Genomic DNA, 24,599 nt, shown 5'->3' on the forward strand with positions numbered 1-24,599 from the left:
ACAGCGTCACGATGACGATACAACATAAGCCCTAGAGCTAGTTGAGGCCAGTAAGCTGTTTAATAACCTATTTGAATATTTCTATAGAATTGAGCTTAAAATTATCCTCTTGCTAAGAACCTGTCCAAATCTGGCTCAAATCCTATCCTTTGAGCTACAACGGATGTCAAGATCTCTTTTATTTTTTTCCTTCCTACAGAATTTCCATGCTTAAATGGATGGCCTAATTCACGAATCATATTATACCTATTTTGCAGGAATAATAGCCAAACAGGCCCTAAGGCAGAATTCAATCCGGAACTCCATAACTGGACTTAAACATTAACATCATATTGTGGGAAGGCATTTGCTGGCCACACGGTTGTTTCTCTGTAAGAAGCGCTGGCATCCGTGGTATTCGCTCCTAGGTTAGTACAACAAACAGGTGGCATGCGATATTAAAAGGACTCCTCCATTTAGCTTGAACGTACGCACCCATGGGAATCGCAACGGGTGCCCTGCGAACTTTTCCATTGGACTTACACCAAGAAGGAACCTCCAGACGACTTCCATTTTGAGATCAGCAAATGTAGATAGGTTGGTGCCTGAAAGTTCCCACAATCTAGATGAAAGAAAACCAAGGAGAAATACGATCGAAAAGGAAACTCCATCAGCGCTTCGGATGCCTTTTTTTTTCTTCTTCTTCTTCTTTTTTGTTGCTGTTGTCGTTGCAGATATCAATTATAACCATAATTAATAAGTCTTGTCCATAATAGTTTTCCGACAGTTGCCTACGATTCATCCTATCGAGATCTACATCTGTTACCAGCCTATCACTGCTGGCCTACTACCTCCATCTCATCTCAAACTTATGGGGAAGTAAACCTTCCTTTCAAGACATATTCACTTCTGTTAAACTATTTTATGAGCATTAGCAATTCTCTAAGCATTGTAGAAAAAATCAAAATATTAATTCTTTTAACAGATCTTAATATGATTATAAAAATCTAAGACAGCATAAATAAACAAACAAAATATGGACATCCGGTGATTATTTCCCTCCCGCTCTTTTTAAAATTTGTATGCTTGGAATTTTTTAACTTTGGAGAGCAAAATATGGTGAAAACTACAAATTCACCCCACTTATTTGGCACCAAGTATATGAATATGTTATGATTGAAACAGACTTAGCCCACCCAAGTTTCCTTTCTATTCTTTTTTTCCCATTTTTTTTTATTGGGGACCCCTCTCAAGTAGAGTCAGCTGCCTCATTAAAACCAACCACCACCACGCCCAAAAAAAATGAGACACCATTCCAGTACAAGGACATTTTAGCTGCTGGATAACTGAATACAACCATGCTCCCGCTTGAAACAAACTTTAGCTACCAATCAATTTACTTCCCAATACCAGAGAACTAGAAAAGAACATGCAATAAAGTAATCTAAAACATCTCAGATAGTATGTCAAAAAAATAAAAAAAAACTTCGAACAGCATAAGAGATGGAAGGTAGAGGTCTTTGTTCTTCATTACCTTCATGATACAAACATCAGCAGTTCACAACATATGAAGAGCCACTTTCTTCGACACTAATGGCCCTAATTTTATTAGAAGTCTCTATAATAACAAATTTTGATTGAGTCTTGGTATCAATGCAATCAAATAAGAGTTTTGTTTGATTGAGCAAACCAGCAGTCTATGCTAATTAGTGTTGGTTTTAATGATGGAAAATAATAAAATAATTGTAATAAAAATAAAAAGCTTAGCCTCCAAATAAATAACCAGCAGCTTGTTCCTCATTGCCATTAAACAGTGTAAGTGCCCGTATCACTGCCTCCCGTTCAAACCCAAGTTCCACGAGCTTTAAAATTTTGGCCTCAAAATCTGCACCCTGCTTAATTGTTAATCATGTAGTGAGGACCATTTCTTTGTGTATTTATAGGTGGAAAAAAAATAGTGAAATTTGATTGGTAGAGCATGATTACAGCTGGAACATAATTCATAAACATCAATAGCGGTCGCAAATGGATTCATCAACATATACAGCTCAATGGCTGCTAGAAGTGGAGCTTTAATCCAATCCTTTCTCAAAAAAAAAAAAAAAAAAAGAATGAAGAATAAAGAGAGGAATCATAAGAAATACAAACCCAAAGAGAAGCATTCTGATAAGGAAAAACATGATTTGACTGCAAATCTAAAGAGAAGCAGAAAACTCTAGCAAGAGCATTCTAATAAATTTGGTGCCACATTGTTGATGCAGTACACAGAGATGCAAAAAAAGGGGCTTCCAAGGATATTTATGGCATATGGAAAGGAACTTATTTTTCACAAGAGTGGCCAGAGGCAGTATGAAGAATATGCACGCTAGTTTTCCTCTTATTTCGCTTCAGCACACAAATAGAGATTATGACAACATAGAATGCAAAAACAAGAAAAACAACCAGTGAAAACAGTTGGTTTTCCATAAATGGCTCCCAAGTGGATTCAAATCAAGGCATCTCATAGCGCAATCTCAGGTGTATGAATGGTGCAGAATTCATGAGTGCAATATTGGCATGGATCTATGAGCTTACGTACATGAATATATGCAACTATGCATGACTGCACAAACAAGAGGTATTATGCCCCACATTTCTATATTTTCTCAGCTTAACGATTTGAACAGTAGGTCTGTTAATGCAGGATTAAACTTAGGCATTTCTCATCATAAATATATATATCCGACTACGACTTGATCTTAGATAGAATAAAGTTTCTTTGATAAAAATAGAAAGTATTAACTGATTCCAGGGAAAGCAAAAGTACCTGTGCACGATCATTTGGTGGAGTTCCTGAAAGCAAACAGAAAGCCATTATGAAATGAATAATAATCACAAAGCAAATCTAAAAAAATAATGAATAAAATAGACAGCTACAGAGGAATTATGCTCATCTGAAAGCAAAGGAAATTAAAGTAGGAACATAAGATGTTTAATGAAAACAGACATGAGATTTGTAAGCTATAACACAGTAAGCTATGGTAAATTGTCTGAAGCTAACCAGATGCTTGGGTTTGTGCTGGCATGTCAGCAATCCTTTCTCGTGCCCCTGAAGTTTCCTAAGGAATTAAAGGAGGCATCTCAATCAGGGCAATGAAACTTCCAATGAATTAATTAATTTGACAGGCAGAACAAAAAATGCTAGCAATATTAAATGTAGAAGATTTACAGAATACGCTGATTTGACATAATGTTTACCATAGTTTGCTTTAACTGTGTTATACATACAGATAGGGTATATAGAAAATGATATCAAGTATTGATGCCCTCTCTTTATTTTATTACTGTTACATAAATTCAATCTATGTAGTAACTACAGAGAACAAAGGAATTCTTCGAAGCATTCTAAGAGTAGAGCTTTCCAGCTTCATATTTTCTCCCAATATAGAGGCATCCATCTTGTTGTTGCATAAAGCTGACAGCTCTTGATACTACAGCATATGAATTACCAAATTAAAATCTGTTACTTTTCTGTAACTTTCGAACAGCTAAAAAGTATACTGCTGATCCATTGTAGTTACAATGACTGTACAAAAAAGAAAAGAAGGCTAGTTTTATGATGTCAAATTAGTGCATGCATAATAATGCCATGTTCAAAACAGTAATCCACCAGAATACCACTAAAGTACATGGATTATTACTCAACTCTTTTGCCAGAAGAGATGCTGTTTGTCGGTGTGCAGTTCACTCCCAACATCAATAGAGTTTTGTCAGAGGTATCCAACATACATTTAGAACAAGTTTACAAATGGATTAAACGAACTAAAATCCATGTATCAAATATCAGAAAACTATTATATAGCAAACCCATTTGCTGCTTGAAAATACAGGTACCACACATTTACATTTAGTTTAATAGCCAATTCCAAGGTCAGTCTGCATTCACTTTATGCCAGTGAACAAATGACAAGGGGTCTCCCACTCTTAGTCTAGTTTAAAGGACCTCTACCTGATATATTTTTTAGATAAGCGAGGAATTAGAATTGAGGAGTCCATAGTCCCTACAAGAACTGGTTTTGCTCCAACTAAAAGGCTAACAGCTGTCTTAAAAGCAGCTATAGATATGGATGCTTGTAAAGGTAAGAGAAAATGAAAAAATTGCCTCAGCCTATGCCCTAGAAAATCGGACTAATCATGTAAGTAGGTATGGTGCTGAGAAAACTGTGGATGTTTATCCAAAGAAGAAATCAACAAAGGATTGCAACTGAAAATGCCAGAGATGTTTCTAGGGTTAGGACTTGGGAAAGATGCCGGCTGTCTGCTCTTTGTTGCTTTCTTCCTTCCGTGCAGATTTAAGCAGCTTTTAACCATCCCTTTCAAGCTTGCATAGATTTGAAACCGTGTGCTGGCAATAAGCATGCACAAAGAGGTCTCAAGCCATGTGCAGCTTAGCTCGTCACATCAACCTCATGATTGTCATGATTCCTGAATATCAGGCACCATAAGCTACATGTTCTGTCTACTGCCTGGGCCTCAGGCCCACCAACAAAAATGCCCCAAGTCCCTATAGCGTGTTCCTTCATGCGACATTAATGTCACCACCAACAGGTTTGTGCGTTAGTTCTTCAGAAAATATCTATGCTCCAAGCCTGTGCTGACGGCCTTTTGGTGGAACACAAGACTTATGCCCAAAATGCAGCCTTTAAAATGTACTTCTATCAAAAGCCTCTAAAGTATAAACATGACTGTGAATATTACTTCTACACCAAACTAGAAGCATTTAGCAAGTAAAATCATTAACTAATCAAAAACAACTTGTTATATGTTATGGATATATTGGTTATATATAAGAATCAAGGACTCCAGTTTTACTGATACACTGACATTAAGAGGCAGCTAATTTGACTCAAATTACAACAGAAGAACTGGATGCCAAACGATCTTGGTAACATTGGGGAACAGGCATTTTCATGCACATCAATGTTTCATCTTCACTGAGTTATATGATGGGGGTCCAAGGGTGGAGAGCAGAATAACATGAAGTCAAGGGCTAAGAATCATGCAAAGGGGCATTAAAGACACTAATTGCTATAAGCGAAGAAACTATCAAACACCAACAGATCATGCATTTGATTGCTACTTTAGGATATGGAACAACATGGACATAATTGTACTACTCTTGTGAACTTCTGCAGCTACCTAATTTAATCAATTATGTCCAGCATCAGATGGACTGGATGCAAACAAAAATATTTGCATGAGCCAGATAACTCCAATCATACTAAAAATACAAGGTAACATAGGATGCATTACCAATTATAGATTAATCCAACAAGCCTATCGAATAAAAATTAACAAGTCCATGAATACAAATCATCTACTTTAGAAGAAATGAAATACATAGAAAGGGATACAAAAGAAAATCAAGAGTCCTTGTGCAGAATGGTGTTGCAACACATCTATCAAAAAAGAAAGAAGGAAGTAAGAAACTTAGTGTTACTTACTGGAACAGATCCTCGTCCCAGAGAAGCTTGTTTGGAGAATCTTTCTTCATCATGGATAAGAGAGGGAATGTCCTTCTCTGAAAGAGAATATTACACCAGTCGACAATCAATAATGCATCCAGTAGTGAAAGAATTCAAAGACTGCCAAGCAAGTGGCAGAAACTTTCAAAAGCACTGAATAAGAAAATAGGAAACAAACAGTAAGGAAAAATAATAAAATCTTGCCAGCAACCATTGAATAAATGAGCCCATAGAACTTGCAAGCATAAGATAAAACCTGACAAAAAGGGCACTGAAACCTCTCCACCACCCATTCTTAAGACGTTCTCCTTTAAATCAATAATACACTGCATATTTTCACACAAATAATCAGTATAAGCTTCATATATCAATCAGAAATGGGACCTTTAAACATATAAATCATTACCTGATGCTTACGTAGCATATCAAGCCCAAAAAGGAATTCCATATTGGGAGCATCCAATACAGTGAATGAGCATGGATAAAATGAATGGCCAATCTATCACATGCAAGCACAGGGTTAGGAGATGAAAGTTTTTAACTAAAATGAGTTCCAGAAACATTTTAGTGTAGGCTCTGTGATAATCATAGTTTGCATAAGGCATCATCATGCTACCATATTCACAGTGATATCACACTTAATACTTGAAGAAGTAAGGTTATAGTGCGTACTTGTAATTGGTAATTAGAGGAACTGGTGCCACTGAATAACCATACTACAATAAATGTGACATAAGACAAACGAAGAGGTATATATAATAGCACTAGATGTGACTTGTAGTACCTCGAGATCATTAGGTACCCAAATTTGGCTAAAAGTATTAAATAGCTCTATAAAGACTGATAAAGCTAGATAGATCAAAATGGCAGGAGATAGGGAAAAGGGATTTGCACGAGATGAACACTCTAGAGGCGCACAATGATGAATTCCATAGGAATCAAAAACAAAAGGGATGCTTTCTGGCAGGACATAGAATAGTTGGCAAAAGAGATCCACTTAGAATGCCAAATCTAAGATAGGCTTGTCGAACATAGATATAGGTACATGACCCATTCTAGCAGATGATGTAAACCATCAATCACCTGGATTTCATCTAAACATTAAGAAGATGGGTCAGATATTCTTCTTCTTTATCTGACTGAGATGGCAAACTTATAAAGGAGATGAATCAAAATAATGGACTTCAATTGATTTCGGTCCATTGATCTGCTGAACCCCTACAAACTTGCTGAATTAGACTTCCTCCATGATAAATTTCTATTGTTTAAATCACCTATATTTCAGTCTATAAATCTGTTGAACCCCTGCCACCTTGCTACATTAGACTTTCTCCAGGATAAATTTCTTGGATCAGCCTATAATGAGAAGATACTTCGGATATGTTTGCGTATGACAACCCACAGTGAAAATAGAAGTAAAAGTAAGGTTCCCATCAAAACCAAAAAATTAGCTGCTACACCAAAGTAGTCATTTCCTATACCTGGGATATATTGTACAAAGGCATCAAATTGTAACGCATACATATCTAGCTAATCTAAACCAGGTAAATGAATTGGAAAGTGCCTCCAGGGTGCTACTTGATCCACACATCCCTTGGAAACTTGAGCTAAAAAATTGTATGACAATAAACAAATTAGCCACTTTGTATGGTTCAAAATTTTAAGCAATAAGGTCCAAGCAAACATATGAGACTGCTAAAGTCTCAAACAGATGACTGCTAACTAGAAAGGATAAGCTAAGGGATGATTATACCAGTGGAAGCATAGAAGTAGGGCCCTACTAAAGATTATGTGGCAAACCAATTAATATAACATGACCTATTCATCAAAGATTTCAAGAGTCAGTAGACCTCAACAAGGAGAGGGAGTCAAATTTATGTACCAGATTCAAGAGAAAAAACAAAAACCTATAGTAACATGGATAAAGGAAAACAAATAGAAATAACAGTGAATATTACTACCGTAGAAATAAATCCTAAAGGTGAATTTGTAGATGTGATTCAAATAAATGAAGTAATGCTTGTTAACTATGATTATGCATATGAAGAAAATATGTATCTCCCAAAAAATATGTCTAAGCCAGAACAAGTTCCAGATAAGATGAACTTTTTGTTTCCATATATTCATATTGTTTATAAAAAACTGGCATGAACATCAAGAAACTTTAGTAAATGGAACATTCTCTTAATCAACAGGAAGAAAAGGATAGGTTGTAAACCAAGATGCTATTAACAAATAAACAAAGTTTGAAAACTACCTTAATTGGCGCAACATGTATTCGGCCCAATATTTCTGACTGGCCAACCCCAACAGCAACACCCCTGTAACGGTCATCTAGGAGTCTTAATAACCTAACATAAAGAAAGAAGACAATTTATTAGAGAAACAGGCTATGATTGGTGAACTTTTCTCTTTAAATTTCACAAAAGCATATAGCTACTGGTTTTGAAACAGGCAAATAGTGAAAGTGATAATGTTAAGAATATTTGAAAAAAATCCAAAGAAGCATCCTTAATAGAAAAAGAAGTTCTGCTCAAGCACAACCTCAATCAAGATCCTCATGTGATATCCATTTACATAACAACATACCGAGTACCAAGGAGTCCTGATGAAATATGCTGAGATGAGAAGCAAACTGCTAGTTCATAAAGCTCCTTTCAAATGGATACCATTTTTAAAATATTGAAAAAGATTAATGCAACAAAAAAAACTTGCAATAAAATGAAGACAGTGGGGAACTGGTGATGTTAAAGCACAAGGAACAGGGTGACACATTAGGAGATCAGCTTCCATAGGACATGGTTTAAAGTCTATTTGTCAGGGAGTTCTAACAAGATATCCCTAGGAAACCCTTTATTTTTTGCTATCTGATGCATATAATAGATCTGTATAAGTTTGAGTTTCAGTGTTTGGATTTTTCCACTACTCCATATGCATTTGTTCTTTTCTACTTTTTTGGATCACCTAAATTAATGTCCACCTAAAACAGGTTTCTGCGTGTTTATAGCTTCTATAAGTGCACTATCACATCACAAATCAAAGTGAAAATACAAAGTAAAGATAAATGCTGCATGCTATATTTGTATATATTCAAGCAGCCTCTTATACCTATTCTTTTGTTCATGCTGACATTATCACAAGAGTGCAAATTGTGAGAGGACAACAAAAAAAGTTCTTTTACAAGCCAGGGAAGAGTTGAGATAAAGGCATGACAAAAGATTTTAACATAGAAAGCAAATTAATTAAATTTTAAAAATGCAACAAATATTAAATAGCATGAACTCAGTAGAATAGTATAAATTGGTTCTAAGTAGTTTTATTTCCCCAAGAAATTTAAATTCTTCAAAAGTGGGTTTGTTTCAGATGGCATTATAGACAACATGAAAAACAACCAGATTTCAGAAATATGTGAATGTAATAAACAGATTATTTGAAATCATTAAAAGATTTTAAACAAGATCTAATTAATTATTTCTAAGGCGTGATCTGAAACAACATCTACAGGTTGTTAATAAATCAGGAGTTTAATCTATTGTGTGGACCTAAAGAGATTGAGATGTCTGCAGCTGCTTGACCATTAGCTTCTCATTGCATGCCAAGTAACAGCCAAAAAAGGATTAAAAAGTAAAGAGGCTGCAGAAACCATTGTTACAAAATTCCAGGTTCGTAAAATTCTCTAATTGAGGTCATGCTGTATGAAATTCTTTCATTATTTACTTTTAACAAGTTTCTTATTCTTTGTAAATTTCTGGCAAACACTGGTTAGAGCACACAAATTGTGAGTGATTCTTATGTAATATAATAAACCAATAACATTTTGCTTCTAATACCATTTTTCCCATGGTCATCATATGTTTCATTTTGATCTTTTAAGCAACTTTTCCAGAGTAAAAGTTGACCCTTAAATAATTAAATCTGAAGTCCTGTACTGAAGAAACACTGAAATAAAGGAAAGGTGTGACTTTTCTTCAAATATTGGACCACCCAAAGAGCATTTACAAAATTTATACCCTCTGGACCCAGGAGCTTATATGTCTAGAAGTAGACATATCATAAAACTGATAGTTACTATTCATCAAACTGCAAAGATGATTAATCGATGATCATACCCACAACGCTCAGCGCAGCTTTTTGATATTATTGTAGCTTGTGCTCCACTATCAATAAATGCCTGGAACAGCCAAGGAAAAGGGGAAAAGGAACACTTAAAATAATTTTTAAGAAGCTGTGCTAATAAATCAAAAAAAAAGGAATTTAAAATGCATAATAATGAGGATTGAAGATAATATATCAAAAACCTTCCACCTTAAGGAACTGTGCTAATGAATCGAAAGAAAAAAAGGAATTTAAAATGAATAATAATTAGGATAAAGATAATATAAAAAGCCTTCCATCATAAAGAAAGGCCACAAGCCAATAGTAACAGGCTAAACTGCCCAACAAGAAAAATCAAGGTGGCAGTGGTACCTGTTATACCATGTGTAATAATATGCATTATACCAGAACCTCATAAGTCATGGCTCAATGCACATCCTCGATGACAATGGTGGTTTTAACCAATGCAGCACAAACAATCATTTCTAGGTCCATGAACAGTGAAATTTTTTATGTGTTTTATAGGTATAATGCATATTACTTCTATTGGCTGCATTTATTTCCCTCGATTTTTGTCTCTTCTCTTCTCTCTCAACTTTTTTTGCTTCTCCAATTCTCCTCCTCCTAATCCTTCCTTTCCCAAATTAATCATTTACTCTAGTTTTTCTGTTGTCCACAACAGAAAATTGAAAGTAAATTTCTGATCCAAACCGAATCTAGACAAATTATTTTGACAAAATATTTTCAGCAGCATTTATTTTTACTTAGGGCTGCATTAAATGTCAACAAAATACAATACGATATGCATAGAATGCCACAGCCTGAATATTGCGAGCATCCTCCATGACTCTTTAAGCCAATTAAACTTAAGAACCCGCTGACATATGCAACTGACAAACAAACAGAGGAAAAAGGATTTAAGCGTTGATTTGTACTGCTCTGTACCAGCCATGCTCAACCGGACCAGTGAAGGACCGGTACTCATTTCATGTGGGGCATGGAAAGTACTGTGTGTGTGTGTATGTGTGTGTGTGAAGAAATGTTACCCTTTAACATTTTGTTTTTCCTGCCCAAAAATCTCTCAACTTTATTAAACAAGAACATGAAAATAAAGTCGACAACTAAACTTCTCATATCAAAATAACAGTTCTAAAATTTCTAACCCGACTCACAATAAATTCATTTGGTATGCCAAACCAACATGATGTCATCTTGGTATTTTATGAGCATAATCACATTTGCAAAAGAAACTGTACAAGAACATAAAGAGAAAAAGAAAGGATTTTTTGCATGAATACCCTCCTAAATATCGAATTTCGCATGAATACCCTCCCAAAATTGATATTTACATGTATACCCTCGTAAAACACTTGTTTTACTATTCTACCCTTTTTTATTCTTGTTTTGGCATATGTACCCACGCCATCTAACGTCATTAAAGGATTAACGATTTCCAAATTAAAATGACTAAAATACCCTTAATGGGTAGATATGCAAAAAGAAACAATCATAAGGCGATCGCAGTGAAGGACAAAAAAATAATTTCAATTTTTATTTTATTTTTAATTCAAATAAATATGGTTTTTATTAACGGTGTTAGAAGAACCGTTATATTAGGGGTATTTGTGCAAAAACAGTGTTTTATGAGAGTACAAAAATAAATATAGATTTTAAGAGGGTATTCATGCAAATTTAAATTTTTAGAAGGGTATTCATGCAAAAAAACCCACAAAGAAACAGAGATTATAGGATGAAAAATGCCATTCTTTGACAATACCTTCACAGGTACCCCATTGACTTCCATATCCACATACAACATAACCTGTAGAAAGGAAAAGTTGTCGATAAGTACATACACACATTTCCAATTCATATAATTAAAAAAAAATGTGCACAGGATATACCACTCGTGCAAATGCTTCAGGGTTGTGTTCTAATGCAGCCTCCCAGTTTTCATCGATTCCTTTCTGCAGTTTATTATCGATTAGTGATAATTAGACTGGATAGAGAATAAATTAGCGTTAACAAGAAGTTATGCCGCAAGAAGATTAGGCAATAACAAAGATAGCTCAACGTGATCCTGATGTTACAAAGTATACTGCTTTCAGCATAGACCGCTTGTATGTGCCCACACTGAGGGTTGAACAGCATACACCACTAAGAAATGCATGGTATAGTGCACGGTAGACACTTCTGGCCTACTGCAAACGCACCTTCAACATTGCTTTACCAATGGGCCAGATTTGTTTTGCATCAGATCCCACTAGACTCTGATCCAAATAGCATCAGAAATCCAAGCCAGGTTCTGCATCTCTTAAGGAAACCAAATCCTAGTCAGATTCAGAAACGAATTTGGATTCTAGTTCACACATTCAGGTGGAAACAAAACCAGCCCCATCATGGTCGAGATTTGGCAGACACTTCATATCAATTAAGTTGTCCATGGCTTGACTACTCTCTTAATTATGTTAGCACTGAGTCTTAAAGTTCAAGTGCACTGGGAGTCACACTACAATGTTACATTCACAAGATAGAAAACCACAAAATCTTTTCCCCCTTTCATAGTGGGGTCAATCAGCAACTTTCAAGTCTATTGGAATGCCCAACTATGATATTTACATAACATCCTGTATACAAGTAGGCGTACCATTGAATTGCTATAGTTAGATGGAGTACATGTATAATTATCAAGTTGGAGTGGAACCACCAGCCACCTTCATATATTGGATATTCTTGTTTCCAGGAGGAATTATATTATCAGATTAGACAGTTACTGAGGGCACTGACCTGCTGGATGGCCCATACTGATATGTCCAGGTTCGATATTTGCTCAGCAGTTATTTAGGAATTACTAGGACAGAATATGAGCAATTCTACTTTAACATACACAGATTCTTTGTGTGTGTGTATCAATGCTCTATCATTGTGTACTTTTTTTGAGTATAACAATATATACATGTAAATCATGTCTGTTAAATAATGTCTGATAAGAACAGTTGTATCTTTAGTGATGATGCGCAAAACTTTGCCATCAACAAATAGACAAGGAAAAGAGATCCTTGGCACCAAATTTGCATAACAAGGTTGACAAGCTTTGTATCAATAGATCAAATTCATCATTTAGAAACTCTAGTCTGTTTTGCTTTCAGGTTAAAGCAAACATTTAGGCATATTAGGTAACTTAGGTTGATGAGGAAGTGACGGAAGGAAATGAAAATGGAAACTCAGTACTTGATGAGGGTAATGCCTTTTATTTCATAAATAAACTGATGATGGGATAGTTGTATCTTATTTGCCCACATTATCATATTTCAAGGCACAAGCCCCTTCAGTACTACCATACAAAATGAAACAAGATATGAAAACAAAATAATTCTTGATTAGCATCATGCAAAATAAATAATAGACCTGCCGAATAGCTGCTTCAATCTTTTTCTGTGCTTCAACATCAAAAGGATCTGCATACATCAGAGCCTGGAAATGGAGCTATTGTTTAGTATACACGAGTTTGCCAATTTGTAGCAATATACGTAATCATTTTAATAAGGTACAGGTCAAAATGCCTTTAAGAACATGGATACCACAGATAGGGCAAGCATGTTTAAGAAACAATATAACAAAAATGCTGACAATCACAAACCTATCATCACCACATAAAGCCTAAATGACCCTATAAATATAAAATTCTTTAAAAATAGAAAGACATCTATGTACCAGGCAAAAACGTCTGAACCAGGAGCCAACCCATTTAACACAGATATGCAGATACCAGTAGAATTCCTTTAAAAAATGACAGAAATATATGTGTTAAATTGGCACAAACTCCTTACAAGCTCTTCTTCTTGTTTACGCCGTAGTTCTAGTCTTTGTCGATGACGCTCTCGCAAGAGGTTCTGCAGATGATCAAGGTCATCACCAAGTACAGCTTGTGCAAATGCTGGATCATTCTGCAAGATAAATAGTCATCTTCGATGCAAAAAAACCTCACAAAAGATGAGATATCAAAGCAGAACTTCGAGAAAATGAAGCCATAGTAGCAGCATGCATTTGGCAAGAAGATTTAAGAACTTACGCAAACATACAGTAATAATTGTTTAAAATGTAGTAATCATATATAGTCGGACAACATAAGAAAGCTCAAAAACGTACATCTGTTAGCACAAGAAAAATATCATGCCTCATGTCATTGACCTACGAATAAGATCTCTAAGCATGAAATTTAACCCAAGCATTTCAATTTAGGTTATGAGTACTTATAATATGTTATATTAACAACATAAGAAAGCTCAAATGAGTACATCTGTTAGCACAGGAAATATATCATGCCTCATGTTGTTGAGCTATGAATAAGGATATTTAAGCAGGAAATTTAAGACAAGCATTTCAATTCATGTCACGAATGTCGACTCCGGAAGCAAATTTCTTAACAAGGCAATTTAGCACAAAGAACAATAAACCAAAAGGGCCAAAACATAGCTTAATTGATCTAGAATGCATATAATATAGTGCATAGGAGACAATTTAGTTGGCATTAAACACGAGAAGCATGTGAATATAAATAGTGATAATATAAAAGAAAAGTATGAGTGAATAATGATAATTGCAGAAACTACATACAAAGAAAATGGAAACTTCCAAGTGGCAATAAAGCTGCACTAACTGAAGTCTGACATTTGGATAATTGTTGTAAATTCATTCATTATATAATTTTGAGGAAGCCCCTCAATGTATGTGATCTGCAGATCCTATATTGTTAATTTATTTAGAAAGAGGTGATTGAATACCATGATGGAATCAGAGAAGCAGGTTGTATGAAATTAAGGCAAAACAAACTAAAATAGAGACCACAGATTTTTTTTCCAGAGTTGAAGTAACAACACATGATACCATAAGATCTATTATGCCACTATTGTCATATTATAGAAAGAACAACGAGATATTCAAGACTGTTATAACAGTGCTTAAGCATAGGAGGACAAAGTTGAAACAGATCTCTGCAGTAATATGCGATCATAACTTACCATTCAAATAGTGAAAGAAGAGAAGTTTGAAAGACAATTGTAATAGCAACCTTCTGTATGGATTGATAGGTTAGGCATGAAAAGAACATCCACACAGAATGAGCACAGCAAGGATAAAGACACTAAGGTGGATTTTTCATGTAGTAGAATCAGGAATCATGGGGTTGGAGACATCCAAATAAGAGGCTTAGAAATGGAGAAGATTTTGCAGCAAATAACTAGTAGAGATGGTTTGCTTACATGTATCCCACATCAAAGTCAACATGAAAAGAGAGCCCCCAAATTCAAATTGTACAACCAGAAAGAAATACAATTGAAATAAAAATTTTGTTACTGTTTTCTATAAACATAACATGCCATGACACAGGCATCGTATCTTAGACATCATTAAGAAAAATGTATCAATTGCATAGTGGTCAATATTGATCTGTGTTATGAGATAGCATCCAATAATGTGATAACATACTAAGATAAAAATTATACTGCTTATAGTTTATAATGCAAGACTTTTCCAATAGTTTGAAGGTAAAATGTGTAAACATTTATAAAATTATTTTGATGTTAACTTGTGGGTTGAAATATTAGAATTCCAAACATGCAATGCATGTGAAACGATTCCAGGGATGCAAATGGGTAGGAAAAAAATTGAACACCCGCTCGCTGGTGCCCAAGAAAAAAAATAAAATAGTCTTGCATGCTTTGTTAATGTATATCCTCAAAATCACAAATCTGGGAAGTGAGAATGTCATTGTTGCTTCTTCTTAGGACTCAAATCTCAAGCATTCAATTATAAATAAGGAAGCTTGTTGCAATTATAGACTTATGCTTTTAGACCATCCAATCAATATATACAATTGTCTTGAGATAGATAATAGTTGATTGAAATCGTCAATATAGTTGATTTAATGCAATTCATATTTTTGTGATGAAGTAAAACTAAAACAACAGGACCTCTGATTCATCATCATCCTTGATATGAGCCTAACTCTAGTTGTTGGGCCGCTTTTGTACAATGGAAGGCAAACTTCCCTGAAAGAAACCGTAAGATTTAGAATAGTCATATTTTTTGTCAAATGTGAAGATGGCCTAGGGACAGGCATCACCAACTATGTTTGCACACCACATAGTTGTAAGCCCTACAAAGAAAATAATAACAGAGATTAGCAAGGAAATCAGGTTTTCAATTGGATTTTGACCTTTCATATGGGGAAAAGTTAATTGTCTCAGCCTAAGTTCAAGTTAGCCCATTAGAACCCAAGTTCCATTAATCAAGTATATTTTATCTGCCAACACGTCAAGCCCAAAGATATTTTAGTAGACCAATCAGTTATCTACCACGTCCTCTCTTTTCCTTGCTACCTGAGCACATCTACAGCTTGCTTCATCTAGATTCATCCATGACAACTGCATGTGTAGACTGTAAAGGGACATCAACCATGAATTACTTCCTACAATGCACCTTCTTTGCTATAATTTTTTATAATAGATGACCACAAAATATAATTATAGATCTTAGAACAAATTAAACTAGAATAACTTGAGACTAATCAGATGCATTTGACCGTGTGGCACTGTTAGCTACCTAATAGAGTTTTATGATTGAAAGATTCAGATGCAAGTGAATCCAGCTTGTGAAAACCGAAGCTATTAGCAATGAAGTTGCATGGTCATCTCAGATTCTAGAGGGGACATTATTCAGAATGAAAAACTGGAAGAAAAAAAAAAGAACCAAAGGTCTTCTGCTGCTAAAGTTGTCATACAGAAAATCAATTTTTCTAGCTTCTGAATACACAAGCAGTTGGCAAACGACTGAGTGCTGACAACAACAGAGAGAAGATGATTTGACAGAACATTTACTTTAACATAGTTTGATCTGAATTACATGGAGTTAAGGAAACTCGTTATAAAAAGCTATCCCAGATTTGATGCGTATTGTATAATTTGGACCAAAACCAGCTTGGTCCCAATGCAAAATCTTTGAAGGGCAGAGAAACCACTGTGGGCAATACCCTTCTACTAGCAAAAAAGTTTCTTAGTATGTTCAGCATGAAGAAACAGTTTGGATGTCAAGCAAATCAAGTATCTGAAGAAAGTCTACCTGAAGCAGTTGTGCCATTAACTGTGAATCACTGCGGATCTGCTGCTGGAAGGCTCCAGGATTCATGGCAGAACCATCAGAATTCAATCTTAAATCACTGGAAGATGCCCTGAAATAGTTCGGTCAAAAGCAATTATCATCCCAGGACAGCTCATCAAATGTCACTATCAAATAGCTCTCTAGATATCAATGAAGTTAGTCCTCTCAGTGGAATACTAATATCCATAACTAGATATAAATAGGAAAACATCTCATCTTCTGAAGGCAATGTAACTTTTTCCCACAAACGGCAAAAACCAATTAACTCATGAAAAGAATATCTTTCTTCTAGTTCACGGAAGCAGGGGCAAATTACTGGCAGATTCGACTAGGCAAGGTACTAAAGCCAAGTACGTAAAAGTCATGCTCTTATAGATGGATGATGGCAAGAAGAAATTCTATTTGGGAGGATACAGAAATCACAATGGTACTTCTTAATCTTTTTTCTTTTTGGCTTAGTGATCTATATAAGACTGGCAAGCAATGAAGATGTATAAAAAAAATGCAGGCGACATCTCTTTCCAGACATTCAGTTAGAAAACTATATATCAAAGTGAAGCATATCTCCCATCACATTTGATCTGAATAAGATTTAGAAGATGGAAAGCAAAAGTTCATTTTTCTATTCAACTGTCTCAACTTGTCTTATGCACATGCCATACGAGAGAGAGAGAGAGAGAGAGAGAGAGAGAGAGAGAGAGAGAGAGAGAGAAAATACAGCACTCGCTTTCAAGATTATATTATTAAGCAGTTTTTTTATAAGGAAAATGAAAAAGAACATCATAGATTTTAAACAAAGATAACCAGTGATGGCTCTTTTCATGTCATTCAAAGCTCTTGCTTTAAGAAACGAAAGTTATGATTTCAAAAGAAGATATATACAACTTCAGGGAAAAGAGCAGGTGTGAAGAACAAGATGTCTACACAATTATTCATGTATTCTGGTCATTCCCATGTAATAGATAACATCTGATACCTCAACGAAGACAGTACAGTTGCCACTTAAAAGGCAGAGTAGGCAGACAGGTAAAGGTGCATGTAGCGTTCTAACTGGAGGAAAAGGGAAAAAATGAATTGTACTTGCCGAAGAGTTGCCAAAAGTAATTTGCTTTTATTTGTGTAACTCTTTTTTCTCTTCTCCCCTCTTCTAACCTCACAATCCACATTAAAATTCTTGAAGATCAAAATTAAATAACTAACAGAACAAATGGTCATTATCCAAGAAATAGTTTAGTCAGTCACCCCTGGTACACTATTTCAGGTGGTGGGTCTGTCCCCGTCACCTTGAGTACAATGAGCCCGTGGAAAAACATAGATTCACCATCGAATGCACAATTGTGACAGAAAGATGCATAAAAATTGACTCTGTAAATCTTTTCAAGGTCAGACCCTCAAGAAGTGATGTCGTGGATATCAAATCTACAATGTTGTCAGATCTAAAATTTATTGGGAACAAATCTACAGATAAATTCAGATTAAAACAGAAAAGTCCACAAGGGAACAAATCTATGCTCCCAAAGGCAATCATTTTCACTACTTGCAGTGATTTTCTCAAACCCAAGTAGTAAATAAAAGGGTTAGAGAAAGAATAACAATGGATATGAAGCAATAAGCAAAAATAACTAGTATGCTTTGCTAAATATGACTATACTGTCTTCTTCTTCTCGTTTAACATAATAAGACTTACGAAATAGGACTTATCTGACAGAACACTACAGACTTTCTTCCTAGGAACCAAATAAAAGAAAAAGCAAACAAGATGCCTTCAAATGTTTCTTAACAAAAAATAAACGTAAGACTTTCTAAATAGCACCTTCATTTGTCTATTTAACCAAACACAAAAGCCACTGAATCTCTTTGAAAAAACATGATCCTCATGACTAAAACTTTCCTAACCAGGCTATACAGACACTAATCCTTCCAAAATAAGCCCAGTTAAAAACAATCCTAAAATAGAACCTAAAAATCAGGAAAAAAATATAATAGACAATCTATTTCTCCTAAATCTAAAAGGAAAAAAACGAAGATAACTAAACCAGAATCTAGTACAAATCAAAACTAAATCAAGAAGACTAACTTGCATCAAGTAAAAAAAAAATACTCGTTCTGCACTCACTTTTATGCCCACATCAACACATTACACAGTGCAGCAGGGCAATGAATCACACTGTGCCACCCAGCAACTATTTCCCGGGCGTATGTCCTCCCATGCAAGACTTATGTAATAACCCACTTGTACTTAGACACATATTTATGGATATGAAATATCATAATATGAACTTCTTGTCAAGAACCTTGAGTGCTGAATAATACTGAAATGGGTGATATGTCTTGAAGAATTCATAAGACTTTCTATACCGGACTTCAAGATTTTAACAATGTTTTGGCATAACAGGATTTATGAAATTTTATGATTTGAGAGACAGCTTAACTTTTGAAAGTTGAAATGTTGACCCGACATTGGAAATCTATGGTTTGAAATAAAACTAAGAAACCAACTATTTGAATTTTTGGGTACTCTTATTGAACTCAAATAAATAAAATGGGAGTTACCCCCTTAGTTACATGTAATGTCTTAAATAAATGGAAATAGAAATGAAAACAAAATGGAAACAGTGATGTTTATTTAAATCTAAATAAGTGTTGTTTCTGAGGGTTCTGTTGGAATTTTCACTTGCTTCATCACCAACTTCATCTTCTTATCCCAACTGATCTTTCTTGTGACCTTCGAAACCAACGTACTTAGGAAAATATCCCTATTAGGTGAGTCACCAAGTGGACCCCACTAGCTTAGCCACCTTACCTTGCCTATAAATAGAGGCAGGGGGGCAGCTAAGGGGAAAAAGGAAAAGGAGGGTAGGAAGCGGAAGAAGAAGAGGAAAGAGAGGAGCATGGACAAGGGAACTAGGCATTTATTAGCTTCTGAAGGTTAGTAACTTTCCATCATATTGAATATGGAATCACCTAGTGTTTTAAATCTTGTATAATTTGGAAAATTACGGTTTCAAATTAGGCTAATTATATCTTATAAATCTGATAGTCACATAAAGACTAGTTACTCTTGAATAACTCCTATGAAACCCTAAAGACTAGTTACTCTTGAATAACTCCTATGAAATTGTTGAGTTGAACCACTTCCTGCATTTAAAATTTTAAGAGGAATCTAATGTTTGAACCCTTTCCAAACCAGCTATTGTTTTGAAACTTTAAAATACTTGTCAATGATTAAAGCCTCAAGTTTTTTTGTAGAAATGGTTAAATCTATAAACAACTCTTGCATCAATTTTAAAAGTTTATAATATGTTGTAAAGATCTTGATGCTTTGCTCTTTGGAAATTTGAATCTTATGTTATTTGAAAGTAGACATCAATTTCTAATTGGATAACTTCAAAAATAATGTGATTTCAAATTGGTAATCTTGAAACTAAGCTCGCATGCTATAATTGAAAAACATGCGCAGATGATGATCACATCATGTCTATTTTATATTGTTTCTTATTCTCGTTGAAGCTTCCATAATGACATATCAGAAAATCCTATCAATCTTAAATGAAAGTACTGAAATGATACAAGTGGACCCTGACCCATGTGGTAAATGAATAGCCTTACTCAAATATCGAGGAGGAACCTCTAGCTAGGGGGTATGAGTGACCTCATCTAGATCATAGATGAGGATAAGTGTAACCTTGCCCAAGGGTTATAAGTGGACCTCGAGGATTATCAATGACCTTATCTGTGTTGACATCAAAGTTAATTAGTAGCCCCATCTGAATATGATGCTGGGAGGTATTGAACTTAGGCTGAAAACACAAAGGAGGAAGGATATGTCGACACAACCAATTTGGCGAGGTAGAAGCCCCACTAACATGTATGAGCATGGTGATAGAACTTAAAGGCAGCGGTTACTCGCAAGCCAATACGCTTTCAACAGAGCGAATGGTAACTGGAAGAGGAGCGGAGCAAGTCACACTCTTCCAAAACCAAAAATACCATCTTGGCTGACACTCCAAGGATGCAGCTCTCACAACGCTCATTTGCAAACCCTAAAGGCCCGTTTGGTTGGAGGTAATCTGGCACAAAAAAATAAATCCCATATCAAATTACCATATTTGATACGAAAAGTGGATGAGAAAGATGGTAAAACAAATGGTGGATCCCATGCCTATTTTTTTGAAAAAGAAGGTAAAACAAATACTACCAGACGTGTGGTATTTGTTTTCCCATACTAGATTACTAAGTGAAGATAATCTGAAAATATCATTTCCAAGAAAATGCCCTTATTTATATTATTATATTCATTATATTATATAATTAATATTAAGTATATTAATATATCTTATCTTAGTATCCTATTAATATATTATAAATATATAAAGATATAGATTAATAATAGTTATAAATAACAGTACATTTAATATATTAATATATTTATTAATAAATATTATTTATTAATAATAATTAACAAATAATTATTAATTTTCATTAAGTCTAACATAGGATTTATTAATAATTAACAGATTTATTTGTATGCCTAAATATACTAAAATTCATTTACACTAAAAATATATTTTCTAATATATGTATATTTAATTTAAAATATTTATTAACTGACGTAAATATATTTTAATATTCAAAATAGCCAATATTGACAAAGTTTATGTATGTGGGCCATAAATGGCCAACAAATGGACTGAAAAAAAAAATGGTATTACCTAAATTATTTATTCAAGAGTATTGCAGAAAATTTAGCAATATTTTCATATAAAATTACCTCCAACCAAACATAGTAATCTTTTTTCAGTACCATTTCTCGAAGTAATTTTTCCATCAACCAAACGTGGTAAATTTTATTTTTTCTCTGCAAACATTTTTTCAAATAAATGATTTTCAAAAATCCTCAGATTATTCCATAATCTGACATATCCTAACCAAACGAAATCCAGCAAAAAAAAAGGTGAGAGATTGAGAGATAGCAATAACAATTCCCACAAGAGAATTTTCACTAATCAATAACTCAAGTATCTCAAGCATAATTACAAAAGAAGGACCAATAAGAGTACCTACAAGTAGTACAAGCAGACTCTTTTCTTCTCTCCAATGTGGGATTCTAAATCCTATTTTAAGTCGAAGCATACTAACTATTGACTTTCCTAATAACATCAAGATTATCAAAAAGAAAAGTTCACAAAAATCAAATTTTTCTAAAATTATCTGACATCAAACTTTTTTAACGAGATAAAACTCAGCTTGGGTTCCGAGACCCGTGCGCATGGAACCCGCGATCTGTGCGGCCGTCACGTGCGCCCTGCATGGTCCCACAACCTGTGCTTCCCAATCTCACATCACGTGTTGGCGCTCAAGTGGGGCGGCATCCAACATGGGGTTCAAACCCACGTGCCCAGCAAGTGAGCCCTAGGCGCTCCAACATCCGAATATTAGGAAGAATATGAGTGACTTGGGTTGCTTTCAGCAATGAGGATAATATGAGTAGCCTCAAGGGTATAAATAAGCCTTTTTGAGAACATGTGAGATTATATGAAACATCTCTACACTATTTTTCTAATTATATATTTTAGTTTATTACAATAAATTTTAATTTTTCGTATTTTAGTGAAATAGCATTTCAATGAAAAAAATTGTATTAAAAATTCGAATACAAGTTAGATACAAAATTTGCTGTATCGATAGGTACGGTACATCCGTACCGTACCATACTAATACATAGACTCGTACTACTGATATTTGATATGCCTCGCCGTCTTATACCATACCGCATACCGACACTGTAATAAGATGGTATTGATATAGATTCCAATACCGAGACAGCGAACCTTGGTTGGATTTATTATAATGTGTTTCCTTTAAAATGGTTAATCATTTTTAATAAAAGATTTTATTCATTTAACCATGGTAAGTTGATTGATAAGCTACATAGCTCACTCCTTACTACCAAACTTCTTAGACTAATTGAGTAGAAATGAAGTGAATATTGGGGATAAAAGGCATTGACTTCTCAAGTGAATTTTTAGGATCAAATAATTATTGAGGCAGTATCGACTATAATAGTTAGTCTATAGTTTTGTAATAATTGAAAGTATATTAATATACTACAATATGGTGTATTTAATATGTGACAGAATTGTATTTACCGATGGTTTGTAATGAAATTTTGGTTATATTCTGCTTAATCATTTGCTATGCTTAAGAATCCCTTGGCCTCAATGTCATTTTTGCTTCTATAAACATTGACTATGATACTCATGCCTCAACATTCAAATATGTTTCCATTTTGGATCGTGATAACTTATCTAAAGATGGATTACCAGACCATACCGAATGTTATTGATAAGTTGACACTAAATACTGAGTTAGAGGATGAGTTGGTTTTTACAAACTCCAGCTTTCTCTAACTACACCATTGAATTATTTTCTCCATTTCTTTCACTTCATATTGAAATTTCTCTTCAGCATACACACGCTCTATGACTAAGTGCAGCTAGTGAAATCACACATGCATAGAATCAGCGAATTGCTATTAGCATCCTATATAATTGCATACTCCACATTAACCAAAACATCAGTATTGATTGAAACCTATATGGTTAATGTTTGATGAGAGTGGAAAAGAGATTTACTGAGAGGCTTGCGGAGTCATCATCACCATATCTCCATCTTTGACCCCAAGAGAACTCAAACGATCCAAGTTCCTCATCTCCTTTCCATTGAAATGCAGCTGCTGTTGACTAAGAGATACACTAGTCTGCTAACATCGGAACCCATCATCACCGCAAGAACAATCAAAATCCAAAATCTTTACAATGAAAAAAGGGAAACAGAAAGAAACCCATTCCAATGCAGATTACCTCCACCTCCAGAAGCGCTTTCACATTCTCAACCTGCACCAAGATTAACCCCAAGATGCCTCAAAAACCACAAATATTTAACCAAAGCCCTTAATTTTCAAAGAAAGAAGCGATCTTTGCAGACAATTTAAACAGCACAATGCGAGAAAACGCCAATCTTGGATCGGAGAATTCGTAAACATGAAAAAGATTAGGAATATTCCGAGGGACTTACGGATTCATCCGGATCAACGTCCAGCGTAATGAACCGATCATCCGTGGTCATTACAGTGATCTTCATCTTCTTTCTCCGCGTGACCGACTCGCTTCTTGCACTGGAATTCAAAGATCTTTAGGGTTTCCAATGGCGGAACAAGGAAAAAAAAATCCTCGCGCTTCAATCTCGCCGGCTTCGCCTTCGAGTTTGAGGAGAGAAGGGAAGGGAGAAGCGAAATCGACGATTTCGGAGATGAGAATTTTTACCTCTTTCTTCTCGTCGTCGTCAAAGGAGAGTCCACAAACCAACAGCTTTGCGGAGGAGGAAATAGACTAACGAGACGAGACTGCCCCCTCGATTTATTCAATGACTCACCGGTCCTTAACTCTATCCTTGTTTTCACCAAAAAAAAAAAAAAAAAACTCTATCGTTGTGACGGCCCACGGGCCGGTCCAGTTTGTTTAGGTCCATTAACGTGACAACCTAACAACCTAAATTCCCTCGAACTTGGAAATCGCATAATTCTAAAGGAGGCAAGGTGAGATTTAGAACAAAAATTATATGGTGCAGAAACTATAAAATATTTTATATGACAGGATTCTTATTTTACCATGTTTCCTTTAGTGCCTATCTTAAAAAGAAAATCCAAAAGTCAAATAAAAATAAGGTCCTCCTACTAACGCAGTCTGTCAATCTCGTAACTTAAAAAAAAAATAAAAAAAATTACATGTGCCGAGAGAGATCTTCTATGGAGAGAGACCGTCCGCATCATTTTTTTTCCTCATCCAACCTCTCCATCTATTC

General features: G+C 35.0%; 1 protein-coding gene across 1 annotated transcript; it reads right to left on the reverse strand.

Moving 5' to 3' along the window:
• Positions 1-1,479: 1,479 nt before the first annotated feature.
• On the reverse strand, positions 1,480-24,170 carry LOC103710672 (protein DNA-DAMAGE INDUCIBLE 1). Its single transcript, XM_008796526.3, has 17 exons — positions 24,062-24,170; positions 23,814-23,913; positions 23,600-23,632; positions 23,372-23,496; positions 16,698-16,806; positions 13,409-13,525; positions 12,987-13,052; positions 11,483-11,545; positions 11,356-11,400; positions 9,593-9,654; positions 7,741-7,834; positions 5,890-5,982; positions 5,740-5,809; positions 5,463-5,539; positions 3,020-3,077; positions 2,786-2,811; positions 1,480-1,871 (listed from the first exon to the last, which is right to left on the reverse strand). The coding sequence occupies exons 2-17, from the start codon at positions 23,877-23,879 to the stop codon at positions 1,743-1,745; spliced, it is 1,233 nt and encodes a 410-aa protein (XP_008794748.1). The 5' UTR covers positions 23,880-23,913; positions 24,062-24,170; the 3' UTR covers positions 1,480-1,742.
• Positions 24,171-24,599: the final 429 nt, after the last annotated feature.

Source organism: Phoenix dactylifera, chromosome 1 (genome assembly GCF_009389715.1).
Source record: "Phoenix dactylifera cultivar Barhee BC4 chromosome 1, palm_55x_up_171113_PBpolish2nd_filt_p, whole genome shotgun sequence".
In the NCBI taxonomy this organism is placed as follows: domain Eukaryota; kingdom Viridiplantae; phylum Streptophyta; class Magnoliopsida; order Arecales; family Arecaceae; genus Phoenix; species Phoenix dactylifera.